The 12,826-nt window shown below is 50.2% G+C and overlaps 1 protein-coding gene across 1 annotated transcript; it reads right to left on the reverse strand.

Moving 5' to 3' along the window:
- Positions 1–298: 298 nt before the first annotated feature.
- Positions 299–8,870, reverse strand: KLK6 (kallikrein related peptidase 6). Its single transcript, XM_064581829.1, has 6 exons — positions 8,605–8,870; positions 8,212–8,259; positions 7,752–7,908; positions 4,409–4,656; positions 3,159–3,295; positions 299–1,087 (listed from the first exon to the last, which is right to left on the reverse strand). Exons 2-6 carry the CDS (start codon positions 8,255–8,257, stop codon positions 935–937), a joined length of 741 nt encoding a protein of 246 aa, XP_064437899.1. The 5' UTR covers positions 8,258–8,259; positions 8,605–8,870; the 3' UTR covers positions 299–934.
- Between the last annotated feature and the right edge of the window lie 3,956 nt (positions 8,871–12,826).

Below are 12,826 nucleotides of genomic sequence, written 5' to 3' on the forward strand. Positions count from 1 at the left end.
TAAAGATTTTATTTATTTATTTGAGACAGAGAGAATGAGAGAGACAGAGAGCACATGAGAGGGGGGAGGGTCAGAGGGAGAAACAGGCTCCCTGCCGAGCAGGGAGCCCGATGCGGGACTTGATCCAGGGACTCTAGGATCATGACCTGAGCCGAAGGCAGTCGCTTAACCAACTGAGCCACCCAGGCGCCCTCCCCCACTTCTTTCAGTGCTACAAAAGGAGCTTAAGGGAGAGAGCCCCCATGAAGCCTAGCACAAGATGGAGTACTCACGGATGTCTTCTTGGAGGGAAGGAGAAATGAAATTGGGCTGTAAAAGGGAACTAAGAATATCTGGACTTGAGACAGGCAAAGGTGGGGTAAAAGCAAAAAGCACTGCTAAGAATAAAATCCACTCTTTATTGCTCAAGCAAGTATGCCAGCCACACTGTATGTGTTTCACTTGCTGGAAATCTTGAATCCTCCCAACAGCAACCACTGCCCTATGAGGAACATACTATTATTACCCTTATTACCCTTATTTTACAGACGAGAAAATCTACACAGTGAAGGAATTGCCCTTCCCAAGGGCACACAACTAAAAAGGGGCAGAGTTGGGATTCCAACTCAGGTTTTGCCAGACTCGTGACCACTCCTCTGCAGGAAGAAGTAGAGCCCATGGAATAACCAGGGAGGGAGAGATGCTTGGAAGGGGTTTTCCTGTATTCTTTTAGTGGTGGGGCTAAGACCTTAGCCCACGTCCCCACTCGCCCCCAGTGATGCAAGGATGGGGCTGGGGTAAAACCAGGGTGAATTTGTACCGTCATGTCACTGTTTTTATTAAGCATTAAGGGTTGGATCTAGGCAGGTAGGGGGAAGGCAAAGTCTTGGTCAGATATATTCTGGAGCCAGCAAGTGGGGACCACAGGTCAAGAGTTGGGTGTCACATGTCAGGGTTAGTTGGCCTGAATGGTTTTTCGGATCCAGCGGCTATATCTGCAAACATCGGTATAGACTCCAGGCTTCTCCTTGGATCCACAGGGAACATTACCCCATGACACAAGGCCTCGGAGATGGTCTCCACACACCAGTGGACCCCCGGAGTCACCCTGTGGGAAAGAGGGAGAGAACCAGATACAGAAACACACACAGAGAAAAGAAAGGGTGATAGGGCCGCCTCCCTGGCTCAGTGAGTAGAGCATGTGACTCTTGATCTCGAGGTTGTGAGTTTGAGCCCCATATCGGGTGTAAGATGACTTAAAAATAAAATCTTTAAAAAAGAAAGACAGACAGATAGGGAGACAGAGGGACACCCATGTAGAGAGGGAAAGGGAGAGAGACACTCAGAGGTGGATCGACTTGGGGACAGAGAGACAGATAGACACACACACAGTCACAGACAGGGAAATAGAGAGCTGAGGGAAACTCAGAAATGTGGAGAAATAAAGAGAACACCAAGATCCAGAGAGGCGTGGAGAGAAGAAAAGAAAAAGAATAAAGGCTAGGAACAGAGACTGACAGCCATGCGTCGGGCTCCCTGCTCAGCAGGGAGTCTGCTTCTCCCTCCCCCTCTGTGGCTGCCCCTGCTTCTGCTCTCTTGCTTGCTCTCTCTCTGTCAAATAAATGAATAAAATCTTAAAAAAGAAGAAGAACAACAACAGAGACTGAGAGGTGTAGAGAGAGGCAGAAGTGCAGAGTGAGGTGGAGACAAAGAGAGAAATATATATATATATATACACATAAAATAAAATACATTGTGTGCATGGTTTTACATTTCTATTAAAAAATGCATTATAGGGGCGCCTGGGCGGCTCAGTCGTTAAGCGTCTGCCTTCGGCTCAGGTCATGATCCCAGGGTCCTGGGATCGAGCCCCGCATCGGGTTCCCTGCTCCTCGGGGAGCCTGCTTCTCCCTCTCCCACTCCCCCTGCTTGTGTTCCCTCTCTCGCTGTGTCTCTCTCTGTCAAATAAATAAATAAAATGTTTAAAAAAAAAGCATTATATTTATATAAATCTATTCATATAATAGTTATGTTTATATATGTAAATGTACATGTAAAGAGACAGAAGGAGAGAGAAAGAGACCTAAAAAGAGAACAAACTTCCAGTTACAAGGTAAGTACCAGGGATGTAATGCACAGCATGGTGACTATAGTCAACACCGCTGGGTGATATCTAGGAAGGTTGTTAAGATAGTACACCCTAAGAGCTCATATCACAAGGAACAAAAATTTTTCTTTTCTGTTTCTTTGCTTTGCTTTCTCTTCTTATTGAATCTACAGGGGGTGTTGGGAGCTAACTAAACTGACTGCCGTAATCACTCCACACATATGGAAGTCTAACATCATACTATACACCTGAAACTTCTACACTGATGTATGGATGCTGACTGCATCTCAACAAGACTGGGGAGAGAAAAGACAGCTTCAGAAATGGGATTTGTCTGCTAGCCCTTTCTTTGTGTCCAAGTTGCTATGTATCACTGTTCCTAGCTCTGTCTCTTTCTCCCTCTTGACTGGTCTCTTCAGGTCCTTCAATGCACTGGAGTAAATTTTTTAAAAAGATTTTATTTATTTATTTGACAGAGAGAGACACAGCGAGAGAGGGAACACAAGCAGGGGGAGTGGGAGAGGGAGAAGCAGGCTTCCCACTGAGCAAGGAGCCCGATGCGGGACTCGATCCCAGGACTCTGGGATCATGACCTGAGCCGAAGGCAGACGCTTAATGACTGAGCCACCCAGGCACCCCGCACTGGAGTAAATTTTGACATAAATAGGAGAGAGCCAGTGGTTGATGGGGAAACAAAAAAAGCCCAAGTTAAAGGAGGCATTTGGGAGTGGGGATGGAACCCTCTCTCTCCCCAGCTGTGATCCGCCCGCCTCCAGAGCTTGGTCATGTCCAAACAGGACAGTCCCCTGTTTGAGGAAGGACAGTCCCCTCACGCCATCTGCCTTCTTACTGTGTCTCTCTGGTTCTTGATCTCTCTATCTCCATCCTTGTCTCTGCTGGCTGTCTTTATATCTCTGCCTGTTCCTCACTGTGTCTCTGAGTGTCCAACTGAGACTCTCTCCCTGGGATTCTCTCCCAGCATGTCTCTGTAAAGCTCTATTTCGGCCTGTGTGTTTTCTCTCTTGCTGTCTCTGTCTTTGGCGATGTAACCGGAAGGTCCTGGTGGCCTCACCTGGCAGGAATCCTTCCCGTACTTCTCATCCCCGGCACACACCATGTTCTGGGTGAGCTGGCTGGGGTAGGCACGCTCACACTCCTCACGGGACACCAGGTGGATGTATGCACACTGGATGGTGCTAGGGAAATCACCTGCAGAGAGAAATGAGCCAGGCTCACTTCACAACCTGTCTTTCCCACGTTCCCCGCCCCAGCAATCTTCCAACCTCTTTAAGTCCTCTCTTCCCTCTTGGTCCCTATTTCCCACTGGTTTCCTTCGTCCCATTTGTTTTTCATTCATAAAAACCCATTTCCATTGGCCCTGACTCCTGATTGGTCCCTCTTTACATCATTCTTTCCTCCCATTGGCCTGTCTTCCTCATTAATTGCCCCTTCTCCACTAGTCCTCATTTCTTATTGGTTTTCCCTTTCTCTTAGGTCCTGCCTCTACTTGTCTCTTTCACTGGTCCCACCTCCTTCAATAGTTCCAGCTCACCTCTAGACTCTCTTCTATTAGTCCCTCCTCCACTCTTTCATCCTTCATTGGACCCTTCTTTCCTGTTGGTTCATCCTGATTGGCCAAGATTGGTCCTTTCCTAATTGGTCCCATTGCCCCCCATTGGTTCTCCCTTCTTATTGGCCCTTAATCCAGAGGTCTACCCCCTCATTGGTTCTTTCCTAAATGAACCCGCCCCCCCTCCCACCATAGGTTCTCCCTTCCTATTGGCCCTTCATCCAATAGTCCATCTTCCTTTTTTGGCCCTTCACTCACTGGCCCAACTACCTTCCACGGTTCTTGCTGACCTACCGGACTTGTTTCTACCCCATTCCTTCCTCTAGTGACTCCTCTTAACCTCTGACCCTTCCTCAGTTGGTTCCTCCCTATTATCACTCTCGACCCCATTTACACTCTCAATTCATATCTTTCTGCTGGCTGCCCTGCTTTATTGATCTCTCTTCTTCCATTAGTCCCTCCTCCATTATCTCTTCTTGATCATCTGTGCATCCTGATTGGTCCCTTTCCATCATTGGCCTCATTCTTGATTAGAAGGTCCCTCTTCTTTGATCCTTCATCTTATGGCCTATCTCTCCATACCATTCACCCACGGGTCTACTTTCTCCACTGGCTGTTCACTCGTTCCCTCAACTCCCATATTTGCCAATCTCCCCATTGACACACTGCCCCATTGGCCCTCACCTTTAGCGCACCTCCTCCATAGCCTGTCACCCATTGGCTTGCTTCCCCATCACCCTCCCCCTACTGACCATCTGCTGTCTTGCCCCAGCCTAGGATGTGGCAGCTGGTGTGGTTGGCCCAACAGTCTTCCTCCACGGAGAGGGGCTGGATGCGTTCAGAGAATTTTGCTGGTCGAGCCAGGCGCAACAGCATGATGTCCTGGTCGTGAGTGGCAGCATTGTAGCCAGGGTGGGCCACAGCCCGGATAACAGAGCTCTGCTCCTGGAAACTCTCCCTTTGCTGAAGGTTGTGCTTCCCCAGGTAAACCTGAAGGTTCCTGGGAAAGAGGAGGGCTGGGTCTTACCTGGAGCCCTTGGGCTGCAGCTGAGACTCCAGAAAGGGCTGTAATGGGAGATGGGGGTGGCTTGGTGTACCATGAACCATCTGGCCTGTTCCCCTCACAATCTTCCCAGCTCTGAAAAGGAAAACTTCATCCTTCCAGAATAACCTTGGAGACTTTTGTTGACTCTCTTTGTTTCATGCCTCACATCCAAGCTGCCCAGAAGTCCTTTTGGCTCTCCAAAGTATATCCAGGATGTGACCACTTCTCACCTCCCCCACTGCTACCATTTTGGTCTGGAGCCATCATCTCTTACTGGGGCTATGGCAGTAGGCACCCCACTAGACTCCTTGCTTCTGTGTTTGCTCCTCCACAGTCCATCCTCCACAAAACAACCAGAGAAATTTTAACAATATAAAATATCCCACCTCCTCCTGTCCCTCCTCTGCTCAGAACTCTCCCGTGACTCCCATTTCACTCAGAATAAAGGCTGAAGTTTTCACCCTGACCCACAAGGTCCTGCACATCCTGCCCCCATCACCTCTCAAATATCACCTCCTCCCACTCCCTCTCTCATTCTGCTCCAGGCGCACTGGCTTCCCTGCCTTTCTTTGAATACAGCAGTCATCCTCTCACCCCAGGGCCTTTGCACTGGCTGTTCCCTCTGCCGGCAACTCTTTTCCCCACATATCTGCATGGCTTCCTCCCTCACCCTCTCCAGATGTCACCTTCTCTGTGAGGCCTTCCCTGATGATCCAGTTAAAATGTAAATATCTACCCTAACAAGCAAGTCCTTTCTCCCTGCTTCCTTTGTCATCCAAGAATCTACCATCACCATCTGATATACTATCTATGCATTGTTAAATATTTACTTATTTTATTGTCTCTCCTCCTACCATAGCAGCACTGTCCAATAGAACTTCCTCAGTCATGCAGCTGCTTGATATGGTGGCCACTAGACACAGGCTGCTACTGAGCACTTGTGTAGCTCCTGAGTTTGTCATCTCATTGCATTTTTCTTAATGTAAATTTAATTAGCCAATTTTGGCTACTGCATTAGGTAGCACAGCTCTAGAATATCAAGATGGGATTTTTGTTTTGTTCAGATACAGCATCCTCAGTGCCTAGACCTGTGTTTATCATATTTATGATAGACATCCAACAAATATTTGTGAAATGGATCAAAGAGTCACTCCCTTGCTCAAAATTCTCCCGTGGCTCCCCATTGCCCTTGGAATAAAACTCATTCCACCATCCTCTGCCCCGCTGTGAACTGGTAACTTTCTTAAAGCACTCCAGAATGTTTTAACCTCAGGGACTTTGTCTTTGCATTTCTTCTGCTCTGAATGCTCCTCCCCTTCTTCATTTGTCTACTCTTTCTCATTTTTCACGCCTCAGCTTGGACTTCATCTAATCAGAAGGTCCTTCTTGACACCCTCCTCCATCTAAAGTAGGTACCTCTGTTCTTTTCTCTCAGGGAGCCATCCCTGTTCTTTTCCTTCACTGGACTTAGGGTAATTTGTAATATGATTTTTCGAGGGTTTGTTTGTTAAATAACTGTCGTTCTGTGCCTTTCTTCCCCTGTGTTCCTAAGGACAGAGACTCTGTGTATTCCTCTCATCCACTGCTGAATCCCCACTGCTCAGCTCAAATCTGGCACTTAACAGATGTCTTGATCAATGTACACCAAATGAATGAATGAGAATGGTGGGAGTGATGCCGAATCTCCCCAAGCGTAGGGGAGACCATCCTGGGGTCCTTGAGTCCATAACCTTGCATGATTAGACCCCTCCCCCCACAGTAGGAAGTGGCCCTGTTGGTTTCCAGACACTTGAGTTGCCACTTACTACTTCTCTGAGCCTCAGTATCCTCATCTGCAAATTGGGGCCAGGAGTCCCTTATTGTGGAGATTCCAGGAAATGTATATAAACTGCTTAACTCAGCACCTGGCTGGTAGTTAGCATTGAACAAAATGGCAACTGTTAACCTAACTAGTGATCATTAGGGCCCTGAGGATTAGTCCTGGTTCTTCTATGCTTTTCTACCGTGCCCGCTTTTTGGATGATCTCATCCCATCCTGTGTTTAAATACCTTATTTGTGGATGACCCCTTAATGTTTACCTAGAGGTCTGACCTCTCCTCTGAGCACCAGCAGCCTACCCTCATGCTTCTTGGACATTGCCCTGGTATCTCAGACTCACCTTGGCTAAAGCAAAATGTCTGACACTCCTCTGCCCATATCCAAACTGGTTCTATCTCCCTCTCCCACAGCTTAGAGAGACACAACAGAACATCCACTTGTTTGAGTCAATACCTGGAGGTCAGCCCTGTTTCTTCCATCCCACATCACTGAGTCCTGCTGGTCTCAAAATACCTCCCAAGGTTTTCAACCGTCCTCCATTCCCTGGTCCAAGCCATCATCCTAGGTCATTCTACATGCATCCCTTCATCTCCCCTTGCTCAGCGCCCTTTCCACATGGTGACCAGGATGCTTTTAAAAATGTAAATCAGGGATGCCTGAGTGGCTCAGTTGGTTAAGCGTCTCCCTTCAGCACAGGTCATGATCCCAGGGTCCTAGGATCAAGTCCCACATCAGGCTCCCTGCTCAGCTGGGAGCTTGGTTCTCCCTCTGCCTTCCACTTCCCCTGCTTGTGCTCTCTCTCTCTCTCTCTCTGATAAATAAATAAATAAATAAATAAATAAATAAATAAATATTTCAAATCTTAAAAAAAATGTAAATCAGATCCTGCTGCTTCCCTGACTGAAATTTTCCAGTGGTTTCCCACCTCACTTAGAATGAAATCCATCATTCCATCGCTGCCTACGGGGTCCTGCAGCATCTGATTCCCGAGTTAGAAGGTCAGTCCATAAAAGCGGCAGTTTTGCTTATTTCCTTCACTGCTGTATCCCCAGGGCTCCAAACAGTGCCTGACAGATATTTAATGCTCAGTTAAGTACTGGCCAGATGAACCTGGTTATCAGATGCCTTGTGCTGGGACGGGGAGATGTGTGTGTCCCTTCGTGCCTGATGTCTGTAAGACACCCCTGGGGTCTCATCGCAACCACACCTCACTCATGGCGTGGAGACTCACGGTTTTTTGCAGTGGGCAGCGGTCAGGACCCACAGCGGGTGAATGAGGACCCCTCCGCAGAGCAAGTGGCCTGACGTGTAGAGGGCAGCTTGGTAGGGGTGAGATGTCTGCTCACAGGGTCCACCGTGCAACACCTTATTCTGTTCCTCCGCCCAGGCTGAGAGAGGAAGGGTCTGAGTCAGGGAGGAGCCCTGGAGACACCAGGTGAATCCCCCAGTGTGAACCCCAATGCCGTCCCAGTGCTCCAGGTCATCTGCACCCCACCCGCATCCTCAGATTCTTCCCCACCTTTCAGACCACCTCCCACCCCCTTCCCATCTGCACCCCATCCCTAACCTAGCCCTCCGCTTCCTCCTAACTCCAAGCCCACCCCACCTCCATACCTGTGTGAATCCCCATCCCCAGTTCCAAACTTTCCCATCAGCAGCCCCTACCCGCCCCATCCCATCCTTTTTTCCACCTGCAGCCTTCAGGATCAGTGCCACAATCAGCATCTTCATGCCCATTCCTGAGAAGGGAAACCAAATGCTCCTCAGGCACCATCTCAGACCCCCTCAAGGCCCCTCCTTCATCCTCCCCCTCCCCAGCCTGCACGTCTTCCTGACCCTTGACTCCATCCTTCCCCTGGCCTCTTGTCACTCTAACCGTGTCTTCCATTCTGGGGTCCCATGAAGGCAGGTTGGTGGTCTGTGGCTCACATTATGCGTCTCCTACTTCTCTGGGTTCTAGCATGCCCGCCTGCCAACAGGCGGGGATGGCCCGGGAGGGGTCCTGACCTTCTTCCCTCCCCTTCTGAGCTCACAGTGTCGCTCATCCCCGCACCTGGAGGTTCTGGGGTGCAGTGTGATCTTACCTGCTGGGGGCCGGCTGCCTGGGGGCCCACAGGACTCCTGGCCGAGAGGTTCTTGGGTTGGGACGGGAATAGCACGTGTCACAGGCAGACAGACCGAGGAGCAGAGAGGGCCAGAAATGCAAGGAGTTATGGGGAGAGACAGGACACTGAAAGCAGAGGGGATGCCCAGGTGCCAGAGAGACAGACAGCAGAGGATGTATGGGCTGTGAGGCCCAGGCCAGAACCTGGGTTTCCTGGCCTCCCTGGAAGAGGCTGTTCCTGTCCACAGATACTCCTGGTGCTTCCTTTTAACCCCTGTCTCCCCAGGTCCCTGAGGCAGGAGGCCGCCCCACCCTTTCCTCCTCACCCAGACCTCCCACACACATTCCTTACATCCCCATGTCCCTGTGGCTCTGCTCCTGATGACCTCTGACTGGGCTTCCCGGCAGGGGAGCACCAGTCCCTGAGTGCATTGGGAGCCTGGACTCCTGGGACTGAGGGAGGAGAGGCTAGGGGTCTGGACTCCAGGGTCTAATGGGAGGCGGGGAGGGGACTTAGAATTCTAGACCTTCAGGAGAAAGACCTGCGCACCTGCACTTTTGAGTCTAAAGGAAGAAAGGGGTTTGTTCTCAGTCCCTAGACTTGTAGGTCCTTGAACAAGAAGGTATGTGAAGACCAACGCCCAGGCAAGTGAACAGTGCCCTCTGGCATGCAGGAATCCCCCCACCTCTGTCTGTGAGCACTCTAGGCCTACAGACCCTCACTCTTGGGTCTGCTGCCTTCGGGCACTGGAAACCAGGCCACGTGGGTCAGTGGGGTTGGGGTGATTCACGCACCTGCCCGTAAGTCCCTCTGTGGGTGCTGACGACCTCCGTGGTCCCACCGTAGACAGCAAGCCAGCGAGAAAGCATGTGTCACCAAGCCGGGACCTGCCCCTGCCCTGGGCTGGGGCGCAGGCCCAGCGCTGTGGGGAAAGGGGCCTCAAACAATTGGGCTTTGTCCACCCCCAGCGCCCAGTGCCATGCTCCCACCAGCTCCGTTTCTCAACCTCTCTTCCGAGCAGGCAAGCGGCTACATCAATAACTTCCCTTTGTCCCGGTCTGACAGTCCTGTTGATGTCCTTTCATTGTCCACCCACTTCTGCCGGATATCAGGACATCTGACCTTCCTGGCCCCCCTGCTCCAAGCCTGCCCACCTGTGAGGTCTCACTGTCCACCTCTGTCCTCGGCTGTAGTGCGGGTGTCTCCCTGTCCGTCTTCCTCTCTCTCTAGTGTTTTCCTGTGTTCATCTCAGGCTCTATTTGTGTCTCTGTCCCTCTGCCTCTTTCCCCATCTCTCTCTGTCTTTCTCCCAATTCTCCGGGTCTCTGTTGACATTCTCTACATCTCCGTCTGCTTATCCTCCCCTGGCTTCCCCTGCATCTCCAGGAGAGGCATGTGCCTCTGCCCAGAAGCGAGTTAGATCCCTGGGGAGCCAGCGGGATGCTGTGGGGGAGCAGTGGGAAGCCAGTGGGACACAGGAGGGTTTTTGATGGGATTCAACACGGAGGGAGAGACTTGGAAATAAGCAGGAATGCAAGAACACTTGAGAGCAATGTGGGAATGTGAGATGGGGGCCCAGCAGCTATGGAGGGATCCAGGACGATTTGAGGAGGTGCCTACGAAGTTGGACCTTGAATGCTGCGCCCAGTGTTGGGTATTGGTCAGGAGAAGCAGGGCAAGAAGTCCTGGTGTGTGGCGGCCACGGGGAGGGAGATGAGGATGGATGTAATGGCATGAGAAGGAAAATGTGGGGAAGTCACTGGAGATGAGGACAACTGATATCAGTAATGTCCACCTCAGCACCAGCTCAGGCCTGGCACTGGGGGATGAAAATCAATATTTGGCAGTCAACATACTCTCGGGCTGCTCCTCTGCCCCCAACTTCCCCCAGGCCCTTCACGCTCACGTTCCCACTGAACTCGGCATCTTCTCAGAACCCACCATCCTCCCAGACACCAGGCTGGATCGCTTACAGCCTGGCCCACCACCTCCTGTCCATCCCCATGACCCTAGCCCCAGCTCAGACTTGCCCATGTCCCCCCAGACCATCACCCTGGGCTCTTCCTCCTTCTCTGTATCCTTCACCTGACCCCAGAGGGGTCTTCCTGCACCCAGAGTTGACCCTGATGCTCTCCTGCTCATAGCACTTCCCTGGCTCCCCCATCACCCATGGGACAAAGTCCCAGACCCTCAGCCAGGTGTTGGAAGACCTTCAGCATCCACAGCTGTCCTGGTCAATAGAAATATATTGCCAAGTACAAATGCACTTTTAAATTTTCTAGTAGCCATAATTTTTTTTAAGATTTTTTATTTATCTATTCATGATAGACAGAGAGAGAGAGAGAGAGAGAGAGAGAGAGAGAAACAGGGAGAAGCAGGCTCCCAAGGAGCAGGAAGCCCGATGCAGGACCCGATCCCAGGATCCTGGGATCATGACCTGAGCCAAAGGAAGACGCTTAACCGTCTGAGCCACCCAGGCACCCTGGTCATTTTTTAAAAAAAATATTTTATTTATTTATTTGACAGAGAGAGACACAGCGAGAGAGGGAATACAAGCAGAGGGAATGGGAGAGGGAGAAGCAGGCTTCCCGCGGAGCAGCGAGCCCGATGCAGGGCTCGATCCCAGGACCCTGGGACCATGACCTGAGCCGAAGGCAGACACTTAACGACTGAGCCACCCAGGCGCCGTTTTTTTTTAAATAGTAAAAGGATGGAATGCCTGGGTAGCTCAGTTGGTTAAGTGTCCGACTCTTGATCTCAGGGTCCATGAGTTCAAGCCCCATGTTGAGCTCCACACTGGGCATGGCGCCTATAAAAAATAATAGTAAAAAAAAAAAAAGAGAGACAGGAGCTCATTTTAGTATTTCATTTAGCCCAATACATCCAAAATTGCAATGTGAGATCAAAATAAGAACATTTTAAAGATAGTTTGTCTTCTTATTTTGTGCAAAGTAAATGTTTGGAATCCGATGTGTCTTCCATTCACAGCACATGTCAGTTGGAACTTGTCACATTCCACAAGTTATGAGCCACCGTGCTGAGCAGCTACTGCTTTGCATAGCCCAGCTCTGCCCACAGATCTCGTGCTCCAGGCATGAAGCTTGCTCTCTCACCTCTGGGTCTCATCCATGCTATTCCCCCTCTCCAAATGCTCTTCTCACCTTCTCCTGACCACAGCTTGTCCTTCAAGTCTTTGCTTTGGCATCATCTCTTTCTGGAAGCCTTCCCTTGAACACCACCCAACTTCCACCTCCTGCAGTTGGGTTAGTCACTCTCTCACTCAAGTTCCCACAGCAGGTGCATCCCTCAAGTCATCCTGGACCGTGAGCATCTGGATCCATGTCCGTCTCCCCCACTGGATCGTGAGCTCCTTGAGGGCAGGCACTGAGGCTGACTCACCCCCTTGTGTCCCAAGTACCTTCACAAGACCTGGCCCAGAGGAAGCCTTAGGAAATTTGACCGAATGACTAAAATGTCTTCATTACGCCGCCCACTCCCATTTTACAAAAAAGAAAACTGAGACTCAGAGAAGGAAGTTAATTGCTCAACATCCAACACCCAGGAAATGGTGGGACCTTTTGGATTGGAACTCAACTTCCAGTGTGGAGGTGGACAAGGCCCATCTTTTGGAGTTCCCATGGGGTGTCCCTTAGCACAACAGGGGATGGGAGGGCTTGGGAGGAGTTGTTGAGAGCCTTGTGGGAAAGGAGGGAGGTGATAGGTGGTGAGGAACTCCACATCTAAGAACTTCTAAGAGAGAGAATAAAGTCCCCAGCTGCAGGCGTTTGCCAGTGACCTTTATGGTTTTGTCCTTGCCACGTGCCACACATAATTATTTACAGGGTATTTTCCCCCAAATTGACATGCTCCACAAAAGTTTTCAATAAAGAAAATGTGTTATAAGAAAATGTTGTGAGAGTGTAAGCAGGAAAAAGTACCAGAAATCACAGACAATAAGAACCAATACTCACTGAAAGCTTATTCTGTGTCAGGCAATGTTCTAGCATTCTCTGAATATTAAATTTATTTAACCTTCATAGCAGACCTGGGAAATAGGTGTTATTCCTGTCACTTCAAGGATGAAGGAAAGGGGATTAGGAAGTAATGTGCAAGCAGCTGACAGGTGCCCAAACCGGGGCTGGAATCCAAGAAGACCTAGTTCTGGAGTCCGTGCCTTTGACTATGTTGTACTGTCTGCCCAA

Source organism: Mirounga angustirostris, unplaced genomic scaffold (genome assembly GCF_029215605.1).
Source record: "Mirounga angustirostris isolate CCGP_5_RB_7025 unplaced genomic scaffold, mMirAng1.0.hap1 SCAF_16, whole genome shotgun sequence".
In the NCBI taxonomy this organism is placed as follows: Eukaryota; Metazoa; Chordata; class Mammalia; order Carnivora; family Phocidae; genus Mirounga; species Mirounga angustirostris.

Coding starts and splice junctions, on each gene's coding strand:
- KLK6 (XM_064581829.1), bottom strand. CDS start 8,257: ATGGGCATGAAGATGCTGATTGTGGCACTGATCCTGAAGGCTGCAG. Junction 4,657..7,751: donor GCTGCCCACTGCAAAAAACC/GTGAGTCTCCAC, acceptor CCTCTTTCCCAG/GAACCTTCAGGTTTACCTGG. Junction 1,088..3,158: donor ACGGGAAGGATTCCTGCCAG/GTGAGGCCACCA, acceptor TCTTTCCCACAG/GGTGACTCCGGGGGTCCACT.